This window comes from Ascidia mentula, chromosome 7 (genome assembly GCF_947561715.1).
Source record: "Ascidia mentula chromosome 7, kaAscMent1.1, whole genome shotgun sequence".
In the NCBI taxonomy this organism is placed as follows: domain Eukaryota; kingdom Metazoa; phylum Chordata; class Ascidiacea; order Phlebobranchia; family Ascidiidae; genus Ascidia; species Ascidia mentula.
The window spans coordinates 5,716,886-5,740,830 of NC_138572.1; the positions used below are offsets into that span (position 1 = coordinate 5,716,886).

Consider the following 23,945-nt stretch of genomic DNA (forward strand, 5'->3'; position numbering starts at 1 on the left):
CCCTTTGGCTGCTTCCTGGCTACGGCAATGTGTTGCAAAAAAATAAATCGGAATAACATGAACGGCCCTGAGCTCGCACCCAGGCTTCTGGGCGATTGCTACACAATGTGAAATCGTATTTTTGAACTTTATCACGTACTAATGTGGTGACTTTTTTAATCACTTTGGCACACTCCGTATCAAATTTCAAGAACTATTTGTCAGGCCAATGAAAAAGTACACGAGGTAAAAACAACAAAAAAGCAATGTGTTTTTTCAACGTATGCATATACGCACAAAAACAACCGCGGATAACTTGACGCATCTCAATCGTTTAAAGGCATCGTGATTCCCGTGAAAACTCCATCACTTACTCGTGTTTCTCTTACGGTGTTTAGTTGGGATTTCGCATTACTGTATCATTAGACCTGCTTTCGTGTGGCAGATACTTAACCAGCAATAAAAGCATCATAAAGGCGGCAAGAGTGAACATGCCAGCTCCGACGTAAAACACGTTTCCTACATTTCCCGTTTGGTCAACGATGATGCCTTAAAAATAATATGGGATGTTACGTTGTATTGCGCGTTGAAGAACATTTCAACAGTACATCTTAACATTCAAACAACTAAGACATGTTACAAATGCATGGCAAACAAATGCTTTTTGAATGCATGCATTTATTTCACTAAGTTAATTGCTGGCTTATATTGACAGGAAGCTGTCTTTTTACACAAATTAGTTTAAAACTTGCCCTTCACTTAAACACCTTTCTTACGGTTAAATGTCCTACCCGATATCAGGTTGATCAACGCCACGAAGACGAAGCCAAACACGTTTAGGTAAGAGTTAATCGCAGCGAAGTATTTTGTGGGAAGAAGCACAGTAAAAAAATTAACTATAATTCCATCCGTTGATCCTTCTAGCAAACCGAATACTGTGCACAGAACCAGCGCAGCAACGTAACTTTGTAGGTGTGGAAGAATCAACAACACAACAGCGGCTAAGATAAACTCCACAGTCTGTAGGAAACAAAATACGCCTGTGTTTACAAAGACTCACATGAGCTGTTTGAAACTGTTAAAATTTAGTGTTGCAAAAATAGGAATAACTGTTTTTGTTGAATAAAGCTTTAAATGAAAATGAGGAAAAATACAGTATTTGTTTTTTAATTTTCGAACGTTGCTTTCGCATTAATATTTATTGATGTTTGATGTGCATGACCTAATTGCTCACCACAAAACATTTACGACCCGTCGATGGAAGTTTTTGAAAGAACATTCCCACAAGCAGTTTCGCGCCTATCTCACCAGCAGCCACCGCAGATGGAAGAAATGAAGCTTCCAGTTGGGTTAATCCCAGATCTAAAAAAACATAATTTGTCAGTGGTGGATATTGCTCTTTCGAGGAGGCACCCACCAAAATATTATGGCACTGAAAAAATTTACATAATAGTTGGGGCTTTCAACCGCATTACCAAGTTGGGAAGCCTATTTTTTTGAAAAAAATACGTACTTTTAAGTCCGAACGGGACAATGTATGAAGCTGATACGCTGTGACCAGACACGAATCCAAGATAGAACAACAAAAACAGGTAGGTTTGCGGAAGAAGAAACATCCCCAGATCAAGAGAATGATAAATTGATTGCAAGAAATTTGAACCAAAACAATTAGGAACATCGTTGTCCTGAAATGATAAAAAGGAAAACTTAAGAAGTGCAGAAAATTAGCGTCGGTATGACGCGAAACAGAACTATTTATTTCGCATAGGAAGGCACCGTCAGTTTCTATCGTATTAAACTAAGATCCTTGACCAGTGTGGGGGAAATGTCACAAAGACACCGGAAATCAGCTTGTTCTGCTTGTTGCTGCCGACGGGTCAGTTTTCACTGGTCAGAATACGTATATGTCGTTTAAGCGAAATTAATATTTCTGTATGTTTTATAATAAAAGATCGCACTAGCGCTGATCGTTCGCCACTCCTGTAAGTGATTTGGGACAATTTATGTATGCTTTTTTTAAAGCAAAAGCACCCAAATGAAAGTAAATGATAAGCAGCGGTGACCTGGCTAACTTCATCAACAGTAAATTTGCTTGAGTCTTCCTCTCCTTCTTCTTCTCGGATGCTTTTCGCCGTCTTAGCTCCAAGACTCATAACGGCCCCGATCAAAGCAATTTGAAGAAAGGTGGACGAAATAATCTGTTGACAACACAACAACCTGATCTTTGCGACGTAAAGACAAAACTTGATTGCCAAAATTTTAAAGTTTTTGCAATAACTTCGAGGAAGGAAGTAAATTGAAAAAAAAACTTCAAATTTCGGCAATTTTCTTCAAAACAAGGCAATTTTACGTTATAAAATTCACTGGCAGTCGCAAATTCTATGCGTCATAATAAACAATAATACATTCTGAAATAGACTTACAAGCATCGCTCCATTCCACGTGTACTCGGAAATCAGAACCTGCCAGAGCGGACAAGCCAGAAACGGACCAACGGCGTAACCCATGAAAACGAGTTGAAAAGCGAGAACTCTTCGTTCTGACGTCACAGCGTTAGCAATCACTTGCAGCACCAAAGGAATGTGCATACCGAAACAAAATCCTACAATACACTAATGTATTATTAAATAAACTTTCTGTTTATTCAGTTATAAAGCGCACCTGGAACGGCACCAAATAGCATGACGACACCCCCGAAAGGGACATTCATGGAAGCAAGGGTTGCACTAACAGCTGATATAATACTGAACAAGGTGATCCATCTTCCGAAAGACCATCGCTTTATTACAACCGGGACGACGAGACCTGGACAAAAAAATCATATTTCCATTACAGAGACAGGGCACTTCGATCGAACAAAAATGGGCTATAGCGAAAAGATGGTGACAAGCCTTTACGGCAGAAATTCCCCAGTTCCAAAGCAGGCAATAGTATTTACGGGTCTTATGATATTCATGTCCCCCTGGAGGGGAGTTGCTTGGGAAATTAATAAACGATCACAGAAAAGCAAAAGTAAATATGTTAATAATAGAAAAGCCGACGTTTTGATCACTGTTCTTTAAATTTAACACCTCCGACCATCATTTAAAGTTGAGGAAAGCTCTAAACCTCCCATCCAGGGACAAACATTCGTAACACCTATGCTTGCACAGCAGCCAGGCAAATCGTCACTGCGGTGGACTTTCGAGGGTAGTTGTTGTCACGTGATGTGTTTGAGTTATGTTGATTTGCTCGTATTCGCAGTAGCCTGCCCGATTCTGTGCGCGCTTGTTGCATTTTAACTACCTTAAAGAAGTGTTCGAAAACATTTGCTCTTATGCTATGATTTGCGTATTAGCTCAGACTTTCCATTTCGTATAGTTAACTCCAAGTTTTTCGCATCCAATAAATACTGGTAAAACGATTTTACGAACCAGCAAAAGCGTAAGCCACGTACCAAGTGCCAAGCACTGCCGACACTTGGGCGTACTCCACGTCGTAGTGTTGCATCCAAAACATATAGAATACAGAGAGGCATCGTTCGGCGCTCGCTCGTATGGAAGTACATACGAATGAGGCGATGACAAGCGCCCACGGCCACCATGGCTTGTCTGTCAACATTTTACAAACACTGTGTATTTCACCTAACCTGTTCCTGTTTAAAAAATAGGTGTTGTGGACAATGAAGCGTTTATTTTATAGTGAGCTGCAGGCAAGACCGTTGCTTTGATCTGATCAGTCTCATTTGTGCAGCTGTGGTGAATAATCTACGATTTTGCCAGCTAGTTAAATGACAAACCTTCGGGGATGACTGTGTAGTGTGAAGTAATGAAATCTTCATCCCATTATGTAAGCTGCATACAGATGGCCACTGTTTCGACCTATAAAGTCTCATCAGTGCAGCTGGTGTGACTATCAGACGTCTTTGCTGACCAACCGGCCAAGCAAAGACCAGCTGCACTGATGAGACCTTATAGGTCGAAACAGTGGCCATTAGCTTACACAATTCATATTATTGGCTCCACTTTGCTTATCTTTATCATATGACTGTTGGCTGAAAGGTTTGACTCATATTCCTGATTAGTTGCTGACAAATGTACGACAATTCGGTTGTGGGCTGTTGAATTTACTTCCAAACAAACCAATGTTTGTCCACAGTATAGTACAAACAAAACGGGCAAAGTCCAAGTGGTGTTAACTTACACCTGATGCTCCTGTGCTCGATTAACCATTAGACAAAGTATGTACGCGGTTGGCGTATGAAAGAAATGGTGATCTCGGATTCGTCACAACGCGATACTAAGAAAACCATTATATTTGAAGTAACCGCAAATATTGTTTTCTCGCACACTGTTAGATCTTTATAAGTTTGATGGTTACAATTTTGTAATGTTGATTGCTTATGTTTAAAATTACACAAACGTGGGGCAACTATGTCCCAACTGCACGGGGTCTTGTTGAATCCGGCCCGGTTAGCTTCACTCATACAGGTATGTTACCCAACATACGTTTGCTCAATGACCAACGCAAAAACAACAATAACCCTGGGGAAGCCTAGCTATTATTCTCCCAGTGTACCGAGACTAAAATGTTATAACCTATTACTTCCGTGAACCAGAACGACAGCTTAAATATCCCGGTTCAATTAAACCTGCAACAGCTTTTTCTGTGACACGTTATGGCTAAACCTCAGCGCATTATTTCTTGGTACCTGTAGCTGAAGCCTACGCGGACTGGTTTGCGCCTTTAAAACAAACAAAAAATGTCTCGTTCGCCACACAACAGAGTATTCACTTCCAAACCAGTCGTGTGTGTAATGTACACAATGACACAGGTTTTTGCAAGCAACGCTGTTATGCTCATTTCTATTACATAGGCAACACGAACCCGTGCGTGTATTTGAACAACATATCAATATATGATATATTTCGCAAAGCGTGCTCGCTGATTTAGTGATGCGACACAGCCAGATTATTCGTGATAATGTGGACATTCGAGATTGTAGTAGTTCCAAAAGCTTTGTTGTAAGTGTTGTTTGGGCTTCAAGGGGCACTTTCAGTGTATAAGTGCCTAAACTGAAACTTGTGATAAAGTGTGTGTTAGAAGTTTTGGTACATTGGCAGAACCGCCCCCTGTCAGCCCTATACTGTTCTTTTGTTCCCTAAATGCCAATTCCATACTGCTTTCCTGAATGTGATTAATTCTGTGCAAGTCTGTACACAGATTACATAATAATACATGCACTGTGACCCAAGCGACTGGAGTGCAGTTGCGAATTCCTGACATATTGTTGCTATCCTTATAGGCACACCAAGAGCAGACCTATGTGTGACAATAAATCATTAAACTTTGGCTGACATAAGAAATCAATAGGACGGTATACAAATCCGACCATACCTTACAATCTTACACGAACAGGAAGATACGGAACTATAAATTTACGAATTATAGCTGAGGATGAGTGGTCATATAACGTGTCAAGGCTACAGAAACTTCTTTTTTCTGTGTATCAACAGTATTACAGTTAAACATTATCTGCTTATACTGCACGGCGTTGTTTGGGGACGTAACAGGCAATGACACTTACGAACTTCCTTCATAACCTGTAACTTCCTTAATGCAGACTGTTTATATTGCCCCGTTTTGAAAGTATCACTGCTACTGCTAAGTTTCAGGATCAAATCCAACTTCGTTTGCACATCTACTATTTTCAAGTCTATGTTTAAAATTTTATCGCAAACTCGCCATGTTTTTTCTGTTGAAAGCAAAAACGTAGGATTTATTTGCCGTTTCCGACAATTTTTATATACAATCAGTAAGAGTGTAGAATACTTATTTCAGTTTGCTAACTCCTTTCAGCAAACCCCGAATCGAAATCCAATCACATCCCACATCAAACCTAATAATAGTCTTGCAACTTCTTGTCGAACTAGTAAAAAAATCCACAAAGGCAAAAAATAATGTATTTCCCTAAAACGCATGAGCGCAAGCAAGATAAACGCAGATAAAACATCTTAAAGAAAGTTTCAGGAGTTCTTACCGCTTACTCATGCAGCTCTTGAAACGATACCACAGGATTTTGTCTTGTACTGTTAGTTCTGCTTGTAGACCTGGTTTCGTGTGGCAGATACTTAACCAGCAATATAAGCATCATAAAAGCGGCAAGAGTGAACATACCAGCTCCGACATAAAACACGTTTCCTACATTTCCCGTTTGGTCAACGATTATACCTTTAAAATAATATGAGCTGTTTAGTGATGACATTGCGTGTGCTTTGCAATACACTTACATCACTTTGTTTTTAAATATATGGCGGTCACAGAAATTTGTGGTCAACTAGTAACGTAGCTCTGGATTTATAGGAAAGGTGCAAAGTCTTTTACCGAAAAGTCAAAATTACGGTGAAATGTCCTACCCGATATCAAGTTGATCAACGCCACGAAAACGAAGCCAAAAACGTTTAGGTAGGAGTTGATCGCAGCGAAGTATTTTGTAGGAATGAGCACAGTTAGATAATTGACCAAGATTCCATCTGTCGATCCCTCCAGTAAACCAAATACTGTGCACAGAATGAGCGCAGCCACATAACTTTGGATGTGTGGAAAAATCAACAACACAACAGCGGCCAAAAGAAACTCAACACTCTGTTTAAAAAAAACGTACGTGATCTCAGATAGAAAAACTCACATGACCTGTTTAAATAATTTCAATTTTCAGTTCGAAAACACCAAAGTTTTACGTATTCTGATTAGTTTAACTCGTTATGTAAGTCTCGTATATTTTTTGCCGCTAAACGAAACAGCAGGTTTCAAAACAAGTTGAAAAAATCAGTGGACTCCTCAAATTTTCATACGCAAATTTGTTTTTTGTTAAACTTCAATTTGCCTTTTGTACTTTTGTATGCGTCAGTATATGTATTAAACCATTATACAATTGTTAAAATAGTATATATCATGTATCATATCAACATATTTTATTTTAGAATGTAATAATATCCACAGTAATATATTTGTCGATTGGTTGTTGCATGTTCGCTCACCACAAAGCATTTACGACCCGTCGATGGAAGTGTTTGAAAGAATATTCCCACAAGCAGTTTCGCGCCCATCTCACCAGCCGCCACCGCAGATGGTAGAAATGAAGCTTCCAGTTGGCTTAAACTTAGATCTAAAAATTTTTTCCAAGTTTAAATTGTAAATCTAACGTCTCATACATATTTGTAACAAACGTGATAAAACACAATTCCAGAAAATCTTACTGTCCTACTTTTAAGTCCGAAAGGAACAATGTATGAAGCTGATACGCTGAGACCAGACACGAATCCAAGAAAGAAAAGCAAAACCAGGTAGGTTTGGGGAAGAAGAAACATCCCCAGATCAAGGGAATTATAAATTGATTGCAAGAAATTTGAACCAAAACAATTAGGAACATCGTTGTTCTAAAATAATAAAAAGGTACCTTAATTTATGAACACGGCAAAGACATAAGTTAATTTATTATTGACTTACAGGGCTTTATGCAAGTGGATCTGCGATCACAACTATACAACAGGGTCAGACAATCACTGCCCTTTTAGTGCCAATACACTCACAATTAAACTACTTTAAACAGAATCAAGGCGGGCGTTATACAGAAATAAATTTCCTTAACCTGTTCGTACCCTGTAAGGATGCAAAAACTATTCCTTGGGGGTTGGTTTTATGAATATTTCATTACATTTATATCCAATGAGGAAATTGAAATATTTTATATCAATTGAGGAAAGATGATAAAATTACAATTGCGAAAATTTGTCGACAAAGCGGTATATGTTGTTTGTTAGTTCATTTTGAGTCTAACCTCAACACTTGTAACTTTGCTGGTATCTTCCTCTTGTGCAATTCTCTTTTGAGGATTCGTCTCTGCTCGTCCCAGATTCATGACGGCCCCGATTAATGCAACGTGAAGAAAAATTGAAGAAATAATCTAACAACAAAGCTCCTCGTTTATTGTAGCATGATCCCACAGCTAAATTAAAAACTTCCCAAATAAAACCAAGTTATACCTCAATCTATACCTATAGTAATTCCTGGTGCACTGTTTTAATAAGAGACTTACTGATAAACAATTCTATTTGCACGAGATTTCGCGAGTTTAATCTCGCTTCCTCGGGTGCTGCAAAAACAGTCAGCCTCTTATCAAAACAGTCCACCAGCTGCCCAGCAAGTAATAATATTTATAGACCAGAGACTGCATGACACGGCGCATTATAGAAACTAATTCTATAGTTTTTTTGCATAACGGTCTACGGTTTAGACATGGCAAAACTCTAGTCATTTGGCAGATCACATAAAATCCTTACGAATTCCATTCGTAATTAAGCGATAGACTTACCAGCATCGCTCCATTCCAAGTGTACTCGGAAATGAGAACCTGCCAGAGCGGACAAGCCAAAAACGGACCGACGGCGTAACCCATAAAAACAAGTTGAAACGCGAGAACTCTTCGTTCTGACGACACAGCGTCCGCCACCACCTGCAGCACCAAAGGAATCTGCATCCCGAAACAAAAACCTAAAAGACATACAGTTTTCTGTCTATTGGTCAAACTATACAGAATAAATAAATATGTTTCATAGCTTTTTAGCAAGTCTTATATTTGCTGCATTGGCTAAGTCCAGTGAGCTTCATCGAAATAGAGCACTGTTGCTGTTAAACCAGTTTCAATTACCTTGAAATAACTATTTTGCATTCACTTTAATCGTCACATTAGTGGACCAATTTTGCTCGAAGTTCTGGTGTACACTTATTTTGATAAACAATGATGGGAAACACAAATAATTAGAAAATTTAGTAAGATGTTCTCACTTGTTCACAAATTAAGCAGGGAATTCTTGTGAAAGTACTAAAGGTCATTCTGGCGTCAATATTTGGAGAAATTAAAAAAAATCTATTTGCAAACATCTGCTCAAGTGCCCCCAAAAGGTACCGATTTTACAGCACTAGTTTTTCTTGTGCGTTTAGGTATTAATCTGCAACGCACCCGGAACGGCACCAAATAGAATGACGACACCCTCGAAAGGGACATTCATGGAAGCAAGGGCTGCACTAACGGCTGATATAATACTGAACAAGGTGATCCATCTTGCAATTGACCATCGCTTTATAACAACTGGGACGACGAGACCTGGACAAGAAAACATACCTTTCACAGAAATACGTAATAAACTTGAAGTCAACTCTTGCATTGTGTTTAGTGGCAGTACAAACCATAAAAGTAAAAAAACTACAAGCATACGAAGTTGTGAATTTAGGTTAGGAGCCATTACAAAGAGTTTGGTGAATTATGCAGCGCTGGTCAAAGAACAGCTTACGAGTATTTTTTTCGGCTACGCCGTGATTTGGACCCAGAAGAAAATATCCTGACCCGGTATACCAATCAGGTTTCCTTATTGGCATATTGGTCGAGCGCCTTACGAAACGCAGGTAACTTAAGCGTACACGCAAGTGCTTTCAATGAGAAATGCGAAAACTGGGTTTTCAAACGAAATTAAATAAAAAATCATTCAGAAACGACAACACGCACCTGCAAAAGCGTAAGCCACGTACAAAGCACTAAGCACTGCCGAAACTTGGGCGTAATCCACATGGTAGTGTTGCATCCAAAACATGTAGAACACAGAAAGGCATCGGTCGGCGCTCGCTCGTATGGAAGTGAACATAAACGAGGCGATGACAAGTGCCCACGGCCACCATGGCTTGTCTGCCAGCATTTTATAACCACTGTGTATCTTACACCCGAACCTACACCTGTCCATGGTTTAAATTTGAACGATTATGTGATGTAGCAAACTACAACCCGTATTGGCTAATTGGTGAAGTAATTAGCATGTATATTCTTTCTTCGATAATAACACCAGCAAAACGATTGGGGGAGACCTTCAACATGCGTAACCCGTTAGAAAATATCCCACATCAAATGTGTTATATTGCTGAAGTTGGATTAACTGCAAGGCTTTTCAATGGTTTTACCGGTTATACAACTAGGACAGACATTTTTGCTTAGGCCTGTAACCCGATCTGCTTGTAGTGAGGCGATGCCGGAGATTTGTTACATGTAAGTTGGCTTGTCCAACACTTCGACCTATGCTGACTATAGTTGAGTTGAGAGCAGTGTAATCGATAAACAACAAACTACAGGAAGTCGTTAACTCTAGGACCTGAAACATAGTAGTGATTTGTATGGCGGTCCAATAAGACTGTACAGCAACTAAATACTCTCTTTACTTGTCAGTTAATTCAGCTGAAAACCAGGGATTTCATAACACAAAAATCCCACACTAAAGTATACGTATTGGATTTGCAACTTTCAAATCAAACATTCAAACTTTGGGGAATGGGTAAGCACGTTATTCTGTCCGTTTTCTGAAGCGAAAATGTTGCAACCTCGAACTACAGCAGTGACTCTAAACCACTTATGTCGACATGCTTCACCAGTTATCGCAACCCTTTCTGATGTAGATGTAACGAAGCATTCATTTCACCAACCAAAGTTTCGGCCTTTTACTAACTCTGGTACAATATCATTGCAATATGGCAAATCTGAACGTCAACTCTCAGCCTGACATATTACTTCCAGCATGAACCGTCAACTAGCAACCAGCGCTTCCTAAAAATTGAACACGTTTATGTGGGCGCATTTTTTCGCAGTGTAAGCACCAGACTGACCAGAGGTCTGACGTTAAGAGGTTTGCGGCGCCATTCACTGACAGGACAACGTCCGTAAGTACAAAAATGTATTTCACGAAACCAAAGGCATTACCAAACAAGATTTGACTTTTCTAATAAAGTGCACAGCCCAATTTGGTTAATTGCGACGAAGGAAACGGCCCTGCGAACAGGGCAAGAATTGTGTATGTAAAGTTTAAAAGAAATTAGCGATATATGGTAATGTCTTGCGACATAGTTATGTAGGCTAGTTCTATTCCAGCTTCCGCGGTCAATAAGGCTTTAAACCTAAACCTAAGAGAAGGTGCAACAAATAATTGCTATTTTCTTGTGCAATTCCGTTTGATTGCACATAAACGCCCCAGGTCATAAGATAGGTATTTGTCACGGGTAAAAAGCAAGGAATTTTACGTTGTCGCAGGTAAACGACCTACATGAAATCCTGCCCAAACAACATAAATATCCTAAGTAAATTCAGGTACGCTTGTATATTTAACACCACATTTCATTTAAGTCTTTCTTGTCAGTCTTAACCTGTCCCGGTGTTTTTTACTTTTCCTGAGAGTAGAAAAGTAAGATTGATTTTACCGCGTCATTGATTTTTGTCGCTGTCGCGTTGCCCATGTTTCGCTGTTGTAAGATTTCTATGATAAATCTAATTGACGTCTTAAAATTAAATGCAGCATTGCTCTAACTTCTAGAACTAAATGCTCCAAATCAAATCAATAAAACTATTGCTCAAATTTTCAGAGTTATTGCCCAAGGATTCTTTGATTTAATATTTTTGAAATTAATTGCTGGAGCTCTCAAAAACAGCAATTGAAGCCACATTCTTCTCGAACAGTGGTTTTATGTCTTACTGGTGATTGTTCGTGGGTGCAACGTACATTTACAATATAACAACAGAGTAAAACTTTCAATATATTAATGACAGGTTAATTGCGAATCAATGGGGTTCCCTCGTGTCCATTTCCATTTGAAACCGGTTTTTCAATAATTTCCAAACGCTTATTCGTCTGCTGCACGAACAACAGCAAAACTACACCCATACAGCAACATAAGCATTGGAATATTAACACGGCTAGAGCACCCCACAGGTTAAATACTATCCTCCCAATAACTCCAAAACACATAGCAACCAAACTTTGAGCCTCAGTCATCCAAGTGCTGGCAATTGTTTCGTCAACAGGGTACGTTTGTTGCGTCACCATTTCCAAAAGCACCACGAGGCTGGCAAAGCTAAAGAAACCGAACATGGCATTGAAAGTAAACAACATGGCGGCTGATTTGACCACAAAACCCACTGCAAATGCACCAGTGGCAATGGCCATCATTGCAACGTTGATGATCGCCAGCAACTTGTAATTCTTGTATCTGTCGACTATCTTGCCGCATGCAAGTGTTCCGAAGCCACCAGAGAAGCTGTACACACTTGCAACGTATCCACTGGTAATCCCAGGGTATAGTTTAGGGAACAAACTGCGTCGTATGAAACGAATAATTTGTGCCAGGAACATGCTCTCGATGAGGAATATCTGCAAACATATCCCCGCTACTAAGCAGGTTAGCACGTAAGACCAGTTTGTGAAAAGTGCTTTCGTGTCGTCCAGAAACACACGCAGCGTCCTCTTGCCGTAATGCAAATCATTCTTTAACGCCTGAGCTCTGGTAGGCGGGGTCGGAGGTTTATCTGCAGCAAAAGCGAAAAACATCCCAGTTGTAATGGCGGATATGAGAAACAGGGTCCCGTAGAAAATGATCAAAGAACGCTGTCCATGCCGCATGCTGTCGCTGCTAAGCAGCAAGTTAGTCGCGTTGCTGTCGTTCCAAGAAGAGTACACAAGGTTCGGAGGAAATACGTCGCCTGTTACGTCACCGATGGAATATCCGAGGCAACTCAAGGCTATTGCCGTCCCTACTTCATGTTCTGGGAACCATAAAACGGCCAGTATTGAAGGGACAGCGATGCCAAAAGTCTCTGAGAGACCGGACATGAGCTGGCCTGCAAGGATCACCATTATAAACGATCGCCTGGTCAGGGATATTGTCACAAGGAGAAGACCAAGGGTGGAACAGACGCTGACTAGAAGCAGCATGAAGCGGAGTCTCACGTGACCTGTGAACATAAACCAGACGAGGACTGGAATCACGAAAACACCCCCGACGTTCCGGGCATTGGTGATCCAATCGACCTCTGAGTGAGAGGCGTTGAAGAACTGTACGTAAAAACTACTGATGTGGCCGTAGCTTGTGAAAGAGACACCGGCGAAGATTTGCATAATCACGAAACCGAATAAAAATGCCCATCTTCGGGTGTAAAGTTGAATCCCACTCTGCTCTTCGTCTTTGGGCTCTTTTAAGTGCAACATCATCCGGACCGATCAATTCAAGTACTTTAATATTTTGTTTAGTGCTGTTTTGGAGGCTCGTGTGTATCCCGTATCATATGCACAAATGTCTGCCAAGTATAATATAGATTATGGAATAACTTTTGCGCTGATTTCTGCAAAACGGGTTTTACTATACTTAATGCTTTAAAAGAAATATGCAAATTACGCCAATAGTCATTTAAATAACGCTTCCTTGCTGATTTAAGTCATAATAGTTAATTCGCTTAACATCTCAAAGCTAAATATACCCCTTTTGATTTTGCGTAACGTTTTACGAGCACGAAAGCTGAAACAAGTCATTAGCACCTGAATAAAAACTTCACAAATTTTAAAAATGCGCACCTGAATTCATTCAGGAATTATCTCGTGAGCCCTTCATGCAGTTCTTGTAATGATCCTTGCTATAGCAAAACAGCCGCAAGCGCGTCCATAACAACGATAAAGGTTTCCCATCAAACGTACAATCCCACGAAGCTTGTGGAAATCCCTTTCCACGTGGAAACAATATTACTTCCACTTAAAGTTAATTGCCTAAAAAATTCTGCGAATAATCTTGCAAAAGTCCGTAGAGTTTTTTGTTTGAAATGTGTAGTCCGGACATTTAAATATTTTTTGTTAGGACAACCAATATAGTCCATCTATCTGACGTGAAATTTATCAGCCTACGTTTTGATCCTATATCAATAATAATTGTCAATACAAAATGTATGCAGGTGGACAAAATGGAAAGGTGAAGTAAATTTTGTCTACATTTTACTACTGTTTGTCCCTAATGATTTACAATGCCGTATTGCTAATGGTCAAGAAATCCATCTATCCTTTACTATATCCACCCCGGAGTAAATGTAGGCTTTGTTATGCAGAATAAACAAGAGTATTTTGTCACGGTCTAAGGCACGAGTGATCATGAAGTTCCACTTCACTTGGAAACTAAAGAAACTTGAATAAACAAACGATGCCACACCTTCCGCAAAGCCCAAAGAATGCTTAAAATAACCGTGAAAATATGAATATATTTCTCCATGAAAAGGGTATGGAAAAATACAAGCTAGTTTTGTATGACAACAATCCTGTCAACAAGTTTACTTCCTGCTTCGTTGTTGGAAACCGACTCCTAATAGCCGGATTGTGGTCAAGTGTTTCGTGGAAGTTTTACGTAGCATTCCTGTGACCACACTTTCAAAAGCAATTTAGATGACTGCACTCCTTTATTGCCAAGCTGTGGCAAAAAGCACGCATTCCATAATGTTAGACTGGCCCTTTGTTCATGCTCCCGGTATTTTTTAAAATGTAAACTATTTAATGTAATGAACGGAACACATTGATTTAAAGGACATTTTTTAGGGGAAATGCATGCGCACTTCTAAACAGAAGAAATCCATTTTACGTGAAAAAAATTTAGATTGTGGAACCGGTGAGAAAATTAACGCCGACTGGCGGTTGAGAATCACTGTGTAGACAACCTCGTATCAAATTCCTATCTTTCTTCGGTCTACTGCGGTTTTGTACATCGACGACGGGGGCTTGGTACATCCTTTGTTACTGGGATTTTATTTCGCGCGTCGTCGCTTTTCTTGTGTGTTTTCGAGAGCCAGAGACAGGTCCGTACATACAGACCAATGTACCACGTGAAACGGTGAAAGTGGTATGCCGCAGCATAGGAAAGATTTTTAAGAGAATTTGCATTTGTTATTAGCATCAAATAATAGCAAAAGATGCATAATAATATTCTCGCTCGAGACATACCTATAAGGCCTCATCAGTACAGCAGGTTGCTGTAGCACTGATGGGGAGCGCACTATGGCAAAACAACTACTTGGTATCCAATACTGCTAAAGGCCCGAGTGTTACCCGAGTCATAAAAAAAACACAAGTGCCATAAAAATCATCGATTATTGACATTAATTTGCAGCTTCCCGGATTGAAATGATATCAGCATTTTGCTAAGAATATTATAGCTATAAGGGCCAGAGAAGCTGCAAGCTGCAAAAAATATTTCGACACGCTTTGGAAGCTGTCCAGTTTCAATCGCGTGACGACTTTCGTAATTTTATTTCCGTGCTCTGGCTCGTCTTCATACTGCGCTGTCAGGCCAACTTTGAAGTTCAAAAAGAGCAGCCACGCGTAAACGTTTTTCCTTGAGCCCAATGTTTCTTTTAATTAACATACGGGCACACAAAAATGCGTATGGTGCATTTATGATATGTGCAAATTTTTGGGTGACGCCAAATTGAAATAAGAACGTTAAAGTCTCTTCTTAAGAAGCAAGTTACGCAGAGAAGTGCTCACTTCAGTTTGGAGTGCTGCGAGCGCTTTTGGCAAACCGTTGCAGCGAAAACAATTCCGGAAAGGTCGATTCATGGTATTGTCCTTGATCATTATCGTTTTTTTGGTGCGGTTACTCGTGATGTGCGTTAGGAACCACTCCGGCAAAGGAATGACCGCATGAATCGTGTAAAACGCGTTGCAAAATGGCGCAGTGATGAAAAATTACCTCAGGGCAAAGCATTTGAAACGAATCGGCTTTTTCAGTCAGCGCCTCAGCAACCCATGCTTGGCGAAACGCAGCAGGCAGAACACTTGAGACCAAAAGGCGTTTATTTTTTAAGCGAGTTACCTTATGCGTGACTAGAGATGATTCGCTTTATTGCTTTCGCTGTTTTTTGGAGCCTTTCTTCAGGCTTCTTCGCCATTTATACGAATCTTCAGATCACGTAGGTGACACGTGTTTTGCAGAGCGCGGAAATGCCAGGAATAATATACAAAAAGATGCAAATTATAATTAAATTTGACAGACATTTTTGAAGTTTAAAGCAATTTGTTTGTTTAAAACTGATCAAAATATAAATTAAATGCATTCTTATCTTGTGACGTAATAGCCAGTGATTGGTTAGATTATTTGCGCGTGTTGTGAGGCGGCAAAATTGCAAACACGTTTTTTCTGCATTGTTCATTCTGTAAAATAAATAACTGCTTTGTAATTGTAAGGGGACAGATCTACGAATTGTCTGCTGTAGTTTTGCAAAATGCCCATTGATTTCAAGAATATGGTGAGTTTTTCTTCGAGCTAATATACTAAATACAAGTACATTTGTGATAAAAATCACAAATAAATGTTTGCAGTTTTTTTTCCGTTTTAATAATAGCAAATGCCTGCAAAGATAAGGTATGTACACCTAATCTAACTAAATTGATTTTTGTATGCATGTCTGGCATATATGCTTAGTGTCATTAATTGCAAGGGGTATTGATATTTACTCACAATGCTTATAGAATGGAGATGGAGGTGCAAGAAGCTCATCAAGCAGATGTTTAATTGGATGGTTGGTGATTTCCATCATACTGATTATTGGTTTGTCAATCGGCCTCATTGTAACAAGAAATCATCTTGGTATGCAGCACTTCCTTATTATTGCAATGCAAAGTATACCTTTTTATTAAATTTTGAACTCATTTTTAATAAGACGTGGAGTTCTTATTAAGTTAAGTATCACACTATTTAAAATATATGATTCATTTCGTAATGTAATTTTATTGTAAAAGCAGGAATATTGATATATCTATGTTATTTGGACACAGTTTAAATAATCATCACATTGTAGAAAATACATATACAAAATACAAAATATTGGAAATAATGTAAAAAACCTTTACAATAATTCTGTATTTATAAAATTATAATTGTAATACACCAGTTTTTTTTACCACAGAAATGGCCTGAAACATCTTATTTTTTTTCTTATTGCTTCACAGCCAATAAAACCCTGGAATTGCAAGTGGTACGATGGTGCACAATAAGCCCAGATGAAATGAAGAAATGTGAGGATCTGCAACAAATACTTATTGGCGACCAAGTACAGCCAACAGTTCACTGCATTCCCCGTGCTTCAGTGGAAGATTGTGTATTGGCAATTGAGACCGGAGGTGCTGATGCCATGACGACTGATGGTGGTCACATGTTCACTCACAGAGGCAAACTTAGACCTGTAATGGCCGAAGATTATGGGGAAGGTAAAACAAGCACATTTTTTTCAACTTAGCTTGTTGCAACAAATTTTAAATATTAAAGAATATTTTTAATATAAAAAAAAATTAACTACCAAAGGAAAGAGTCTAATAAAACAAAATTAAATGAATTTTTAAACACAAATAAATCATTTGTTGAAGGATTACAGTAACAAGCACAAAATAAATTGTTTGAGTAATTTCTCTGTTGTAATAATCTGGTCAGGAAAGAGAAACCGACTTTATTGCTTATATTTTATAACATGTTTGATGGGATGTATAAAGTAGTATGGTGTTGAAACATTGTGCATGGTAATTATCAAATCTTTGCAGTGTAATAACATTGTCAATCAACGTAGGTGATGCAACATACTGGGCAGTTGCGGTGGTTAAAAAATCAGATGGAACAACATTCTTTACTGAGAGTGGCTTGCGTAATAAGATATCTTGTCACACTGGCATTAATAAAACAGCTGGATGGGTTATGCCTGTTGGTGCCCTGAAAGAAAAAGGTGAATTTGCAATTTCGCTTTTAAAGTTGTTGTGGTCAACTATATTACAGACTGTGGCAACATTGGAAAATAATCAAATCCATTTTCATTTTTAACAAAAGACGAATAATTAATAAACTGCAAAAATAAATAAGGCATGGACAGTAATAAAAACCATGAGGATTAATAAGTCGGGGGCTATCAAAAAAATAAGATAAATGTAAATGACTGTTTTAGGTATTCTTACTGGCTGCAATGTGGCAAAGGGTGTTGCAACGCTATTTTCTGAAGTCTGTGCTCCTGGTGGAGGTGTAAGTTTATGTTCTGCTTGCGCCGGCACCTGCAACCGGAATTGTCAAGATGAAAACTTCTGTGGATACTCCGGAGCATTCAGGTTTGAACGTGGTGATCTTTATTTAACCTAATGTAATTTTAAACTAATGTAAGTATTTTCTAGGTTCTGTATTACTTTGTTTAAAAAATACAATTTAAAATAGTCGCAAAAAATTAAAAAAGGTAGTAATTTTAAGTTGTTTCATGTGGTACATATTCTTGTAACCAGGGGCGTATCCAAGAATTTTTAAAGGGGGGGGTCCAAATGTTTTAGGGATTTCCCCGATTTTCAGGTATAAACTAAGGTTAATTGTGGCGAGAATCGCAAAATACGAACGCCGGTGTTCGCGCCAATCGTCACATAAACGGTGGCTTTCTGGCTTGCGCAATTGTGTAACGCTATGGAAAGTTTAACAACTCAACTAATTGACTTTCACGCAAGTAAACCGCTTGTCATTACAGCGTGGCCACTGAAAAACGACGTTTCGTCCGTGAACTGACGAAAAATGACACTTGTTTCGTAACAATGCAACATGTTTGGTAACAATACCAAGTGTTCGGTAACAATGCTCCCGTTTGGAAACAATGGCGAACACAAGCACGATGCGGTTTTTAGGTCAACGTCAAAGAAAATTTCTGGTTTTCACGCGGATTTTGACAAAAAAATACAGTGGCGTTTGTTTAGTTATCAAAAAAGACCAAAATATTTCATAAAAGGGGGGGGGGTCCGGACCCCTCGGACCCCCCCCTGGATACGCCCATGCTTGTAACCAATGAAACCAATAATGTGGTGAACGTGTTGATGTTTAGCTTAAAATGAAAATATTTACAACATTGGCACTTTTCTGATTTTTCAGGTGTCTCGCTCAAGGATCTGGAAATGTGGCATTTGTTAAACACACAACTGTGACTGACAACACTGATGGTCATTCAACTGCGACTTGGACTAGTGGATTACTTTCATCAGTAAGCAGTGTGGAAAATGGTGTTTTAAGGGTTTTTTCTTCCGATTACCTAAAAACAAACGAGCAAATTAAAAAATGCATTCATTCATTGATTTGTTTATTTTTGCCCAAACCTAGCAGTAGAAACTATACACTGAGTGAAAGAGATAGACAATGTGTAAGTGTGGACAGGGAGATGCTGGAATATTCCGTTTCAATGACGAGCATCACGAAAAGTCTAATTTCTTACCAATGTAAAATTAAAACAAAAACATTACTGCTTTCCAAAAAAATATTTTGCGTGAAAATTTTTCAAACACACAAAAAATATTTAAAATATAAACAATGCAAAGTATATAATGAATATATGGCTTTTTCTGCTGCAGAACTATGAGCTTCTTTGTGTTGATGGAACACGGGCTCCAGTATCTGCATTTAAGTCTTGCAACCTTGGAAAGGTGCCATCTCATGCTGTTGTGGTTGCCATAGATGCTGACCTGACAATTGCTACTAGAGTAGTACAGATGATGGAAGTTGCACAAGTAAGAGGACAACAAAAAAAATAAATCTCACTTTTCAATGTTTTTTTAAACTCCATTTTGTTTGCTTCTGTCTCTACTGTTATAAAAGTTAAAGAAATTTTTCAAAATATTTTATTTAAATATTAGGAATCTATTTGCTTTGTGTTGGTTGATCTGATGATACATATTCAGAAGGGATTTGTTGCAACCATGTTTTGGTTAAAATTTTATTAACTACACATTGCATGATCTGTAAGCATTTAGTGTTTTGTGCTGTGCATTTAGTTAAGATATGGACCCCACACATCGGGAAGTTTCAAGTTGTTTGGTGGGTCAACACCTGATTTGTTATTCAAGTCATCAACTCAACAACTTCTACCATTGCTTGCCACCTGCACAATTGAGGTAAAAATATTGCCGCTAAAAACATCGAACTTACTGATTTTTATATTTATGATGTATTTGAAAATTGGTGTATTTATCATTATATATGTATTCTTTGACTGAATACTGCTCTTCTGGCAAACTTTATTTTAAGCGTTTCTCAAAGTTTCGGCTGTTATGCAGCAGCCTTCAGACTATTCAGCAATAAAATATACCTGGCAACGTCTTGGCGGCATCCACTAGACTGTATAAAAAAGCATAATGGCAAAATTAGCTTTCTTTCTTTCTTTTTGATTTAATGCATTTTAAACCTGGGTAATACAGGACTTTCTTGGACAAAATTACCTGAATGCTCAAGCAACCGTAAAATGTTCCCCGCCAGCCACTGCGAACAATTCACGCTCTTGTCTTCTACCACAGCATGTAACATCCACAGGTATGTAATATCATCAGTGTGTAAGATGTGGTGTTATCAATGTGTAAAATAAACTGCAGTATGCTTTTTTCTCTATTTTTCTGTTTTGCATCAGTTAAGATTTTGCTAGAAAAATTAGATAATTTTTGTCTGAAAGTTGCTTTTGTAACACATTATATATATGTTTTTTGGTTTCCAGAGAACGTTATACGATGGTGTGTAGTGGGTGCTGCAGAGTTTGCAAAGTGTGGAAGCATTGCAACTGCAATAACCAACTTGTATCCGGAGATGACAGTCACATGTTTACAAGGTGCGTGTATCGTAAGACTTCAATTTTCCCTATGGTTGCTCCCTGTGTATAGAGTTTCCATATATATCCTAATATTTCTATTTATTTTTTCTCGTGATTTTCTCTTTATAATTAACATGAAGTATAACACTGGTAATTTGTGAGACCATTTGTTCGCACTAATGTATATACGTTGTGGTATCTTGACACTGCAAGCATGTCAAAAGAAACTTGTTGACAACTAAATTAAATTATATTTCATTTTTCAGTGACTAAAAATTGTAAAAACTCATAAAAGCTTTTTACTCAAAAATTGGGGATTTTAGGGAGCCAAGCTTTTTAATTATCCTTATATCCTTAATTGCAGAAGCATCAATTAATGTTTGTGCATCATTAATTAATCTTAAATCTGCTGACATAACTACCATGGATGGTGGAGAGATTTACAATGCTGGAGTCAAACACCGATTGCAGCCAATAGTTGCTGAACATTATGGTGGAGGTGAACTAACATTTTGGTTTTATGTTGCTTTGTATTTCTTGACAAAAAATTTCTTGTTGTAAGAAGTGTTGTGTATGACATGTTAAAGCTTTCATTGTTAAGTGCTACGGGACCAGAGGCATTTGACAGGCATTGTAGTACAACAATACAAATGTAGTTATGGGCCTCTAACGTGTAATTCTTAAACTGTTTGCAAAACTGATTCCATGTTTTTACCTCAACCACTTTATAACTTTTTTAAACCATTTTGTTATTTTTTCACCATTTTTTGTGCAGGAATCACACCTTCATATTATGCTGTAGCAGCCATTCGAGCATCTGATTCCACCACTAACTTTACAAGGGCAGGTTTGCAAAATAAACGAACTTGCCATACTGGATATCAGAAAACTGCTGGATGGAATGTACCAGTTGGAACTATGGAAAACCAAGGTGACAAAAACTATTGTTTTTAAATGTTAATGAAGGTTTTAGGTTTCAGCAGTTTATAATTGTTAAAGTAGCGACATATTTTTATACAAATTGTAATATCTGTGCAATTGCTAATGTTGTTTTGTTTGGCAAACATAAAATCCAAAAAGCTAAATGAACATCCAATAAAAAAAGCAGCCACAGGTTTATTACCAAATCAAATTATGTTTTTTTTGCGAAAAAAGCAACTACGCAAAGAACAATATACAAGGAAATGAAATGGCATGGGTACCGATAAAATCATAAAGGTTACCAGGAAAATATGTTCTGATTTTAACATTATTTTAAAGAAAATCTATATTTTTAACATAGGTATACTGGTCAGTGATGGATGCAATCTTCCCACAGCTCTGGCCAATTTGGTCAGTGGTGCTTGTGTGCCTGGAATTGCTGAGTCTGGCGCAGGGCCAAACATAATAAGTAAACTGTGTCAAACTTGCAAAGGTGGTTGTTTGAGAAACAGCACTTACCAGAGTTATGCTGGTGCTTTTAGGTAATGTCAATGGGTTAGGTATTTATAGCAAAAAATAGAATAAAACCATATTTTATTTTTCAAAATATCTTAATTCTTCATAAAAGTTGCTCTTTATCTTATAGCAACTGGGTATTAATACATTGTACACAATTTCTTCAAGTTATTTGAAATAAACATAGAAAGCTAATGGTTCAACAAATGTAATGTTTAGGAGTATCCACAATTGCTCACAAAGAGTGATTGAAGATCAGCATCAGTGTGTTTCATAAAAGATTGCGTTGGCGCTGATCGTCAATCACTCTGAGTAATTTCGGATACCTGACAAGATAAGACAGATCCATCGGTACCACCCAGCAAGAACAGGGGGATTCCTGTTGTATAAGTGACATTGTTCTTTTATGTTCAGAGGATTTAGGAATGTGTATGTATTTTTTTAGTTGTTTGCAAAATGGTGACGGGGACGTGGCGTTCATCAAACATACCACAATTAGTTCGACTGAGGCATCCCAGTACAAACTTCTTTGTTTAGACGGTACCACTGCACCACCACAAAACTACGTGAATTGTCATTTGGCACAGGTACATATGTCTGCTCTTAATTTGTTCTGAAAGGTATAGACTAATACATTGAGATGTGTAAGAAATGTGGTGATACTAAAAATATTATTATGTCACCTTTCAAGGAATTTCAAAATTTGGGGTGCTAGGTTTTGTGTTACGTTTTATGTGAACTTTTAGTACACTTGTTTTCACAAAATTTTGTAGTTACTCCCAAATATGGGTGACAGGTTTTATTGTAATGTATATGAAAAGCAATTTGCCATACTACTTTTTGCTTCTTAAAGCTTCAGTTATAAATATTTTTCCAGTTAAATAACATTTCCACTTATAAATGACATTTCCAATACATTTTATAAAATCATAAATAACAAAGGCAGTAATATTTTGGGGAATTCCTCAAGATCTAAATGTAACAGCAAACTTTATTTTTAAAGGTGCCACCACATGCAGTTGTCACTTCACAATTTCACTCCTATGCCTATCGCAACAAAATCTGGGAAATTCTCAATAGATTGCAGGTAAAAGAGCAGAAAACAATGTTTTTAACTACTTTAAAAATGAAAAAAATCTTGAATAAATGCATTTGTTTCTTTCAGGCAAGCAGGAATCCGTTGTTCACCAACACCGGAGGTTCTAACCTAATTTTCAAGGTAAGCCTTTATTTATTATTCGCTACAACATGCAATGGTGACATGTGAATCTGGAAAAACATGAAGTGTTTTTGAGTGGGCTTAAATTTTGTTCATACTTTCTCTTGTATAGGATTCCACCGTGTGTCTTGTAAAAGTTCCCATCAACTGTCAGTGGCGTAATTTCCTTGGTAACGAATACGCCAAGGCAGTGGATGGTTTGCAGTGCAATAATGCCCAAAGCCCAGATGTTCAACCTTGTACATACCAGTCATCATGTGGTGGAAAATAGAATATTTTACACTTAAAGATTTAAGCAGACTTTATACTTGATTCGTGTCTGTAATTAAAGCATATTGCAGCATTTTACACATTTTGTAGCATAATTCAGTGAAGTTACTTTAGTAATAGCAAAATTTGTTACATAGGTGTAGTTTTTTTGTGTATTTCGAAACTTGTAAATATTTCCTACCTAAAGTTCTAATCGAACAGCTCACAGCCTATTTTACCCTTGAGAATGTACATGTGGCTCTCTGATTCCCTACAGAGTATGTTTCAAAAAAACGTTGCTCTGACTAATTTTTTAGCAGTCCATCCTTCTGTATTTCTAAACTGTTCCCATACCAGTGCAATAAGTGCGAGACCAGTGTGCCTTCATTTAATGTGCTTCCATTATAATTATTTGACACTGTGCAAGGCCAGTGAGTCTTCCAGTGCCATTTGAACGAACTCCAGACCTATCTTCATTGCCTTTCCATGTTAGATTTGTGTGATGTGTAAAAAATAAACTAACCATAATGATGTCAGTGTGCTGTTGTGAAAATGTTGACCAGCTTTTAGGATGTAACTGCTTCTAAACACTTGGCAACG

General features: G+C 38.1%; 4 protein-coding genes across 4 annotated transcripts; 1 reads left to right on the forward strand and 3 right to left on the reverse strand.

Moving 5' to 3' along the window:
* Positions 1-373: 373 nt before the first annotated feature.
* Positions 374-3,579, reverse strand: LOC145909387 (monocarboxylate transporter 12-like). Its single transcript, XM_082996777.1, has 8 exons — positions 3,393-3,579; positions 2,641-2,784; positions 2,403-2,581; positions 2,052-2,177; positions 1,493-1,664; positions 1,214-1,341; positions 771-999; positions 374-528 (listed from the first exon to the last, which is right to left on the reverse strand). Exons 1-8 carry the CDS (start codon positions 3,577-3,579, stop codon positions 374-376), a joined length of 1,320 nt encoding a protein of 439 aa, XP_082852903.1.
* A 2,422-nt stretch (positions 3,580-6,001) lies between these two features.
* On the reverse strand, positions 6,002-9,710 carry LOC145909389 (monocarboxylate transporter 12-like). Its single transcript, XM_082996778.1, has 8 exons — positions 9,524-9,710; positions 8,981-9,124; positions 8,333-8,511; positions 7,799-7,924; positions 7,226-7,397; positions 6,999-7,126; positions 6,375-6,603; positions 6,002-6,189 (listed from the first exon to the last, which is right to left on the reverse strand). The coding sequence occupies exons 1-8, from the start codon at positions 9,708-9,710 to the stop codon at positions 6,002-6,004; spliced, it is 1,353 nt and encodes a 450-aa protein (XP_082852904.1).
* Positions 9,711-11,600: 1,890 nt separating this feature from the next.
* On the reverse strand, positions 11,601-13,037 carry LOC145909390 (choline/ethanolamine transporter flvcr2a-like). Its single transcript, XM_082996779.1, has one exon. The coding sequence runs from the start codon at positions 13,035-13,037 to the stop codon at positions 11,601-11,603; it is 1,437 nt and encodes a 478-aa protein (XP_082852905.1).
* Positions 13,038-15,756: 2,719 nt separating this feature from the next.
* Positions 15,757-23,876, forward strand: LOC145908083 (melanotransferrin-like). Its single transcript, XM_082995260.1, has 17 exons — positions 15,757-16,105; positions 16,329-16,446; positions 16,809-17,066; positions 17,420-17,572; positions 17,789-17,945; positions 18,742-18,850; positions 19,215-19,370; positions 19,635-19,754; positions 20,058-20,169; positions 20,348-20,458; positions 20,805-20,939; positions 21,216-21,371; positions 21,723-21,903; positions 22,323-22,464; positions 22,881-22,964; positions 23,043-23,096; positions 23,209-23,876. The coding sequence occupies exons 1-17, from the start codon at positions 16,082-16,084 to the stop codon at positions 23,365-23,367; spliced, it is 2,229 nt and encodes a 742-aa protein (XP_082851386.1). The 5' UTR covers positions 15,757-16,081; the 3' UTR covers positions 23,368-23,876.
* Positions 23,877-23,945: the final 69 nt, after the last annotated feature.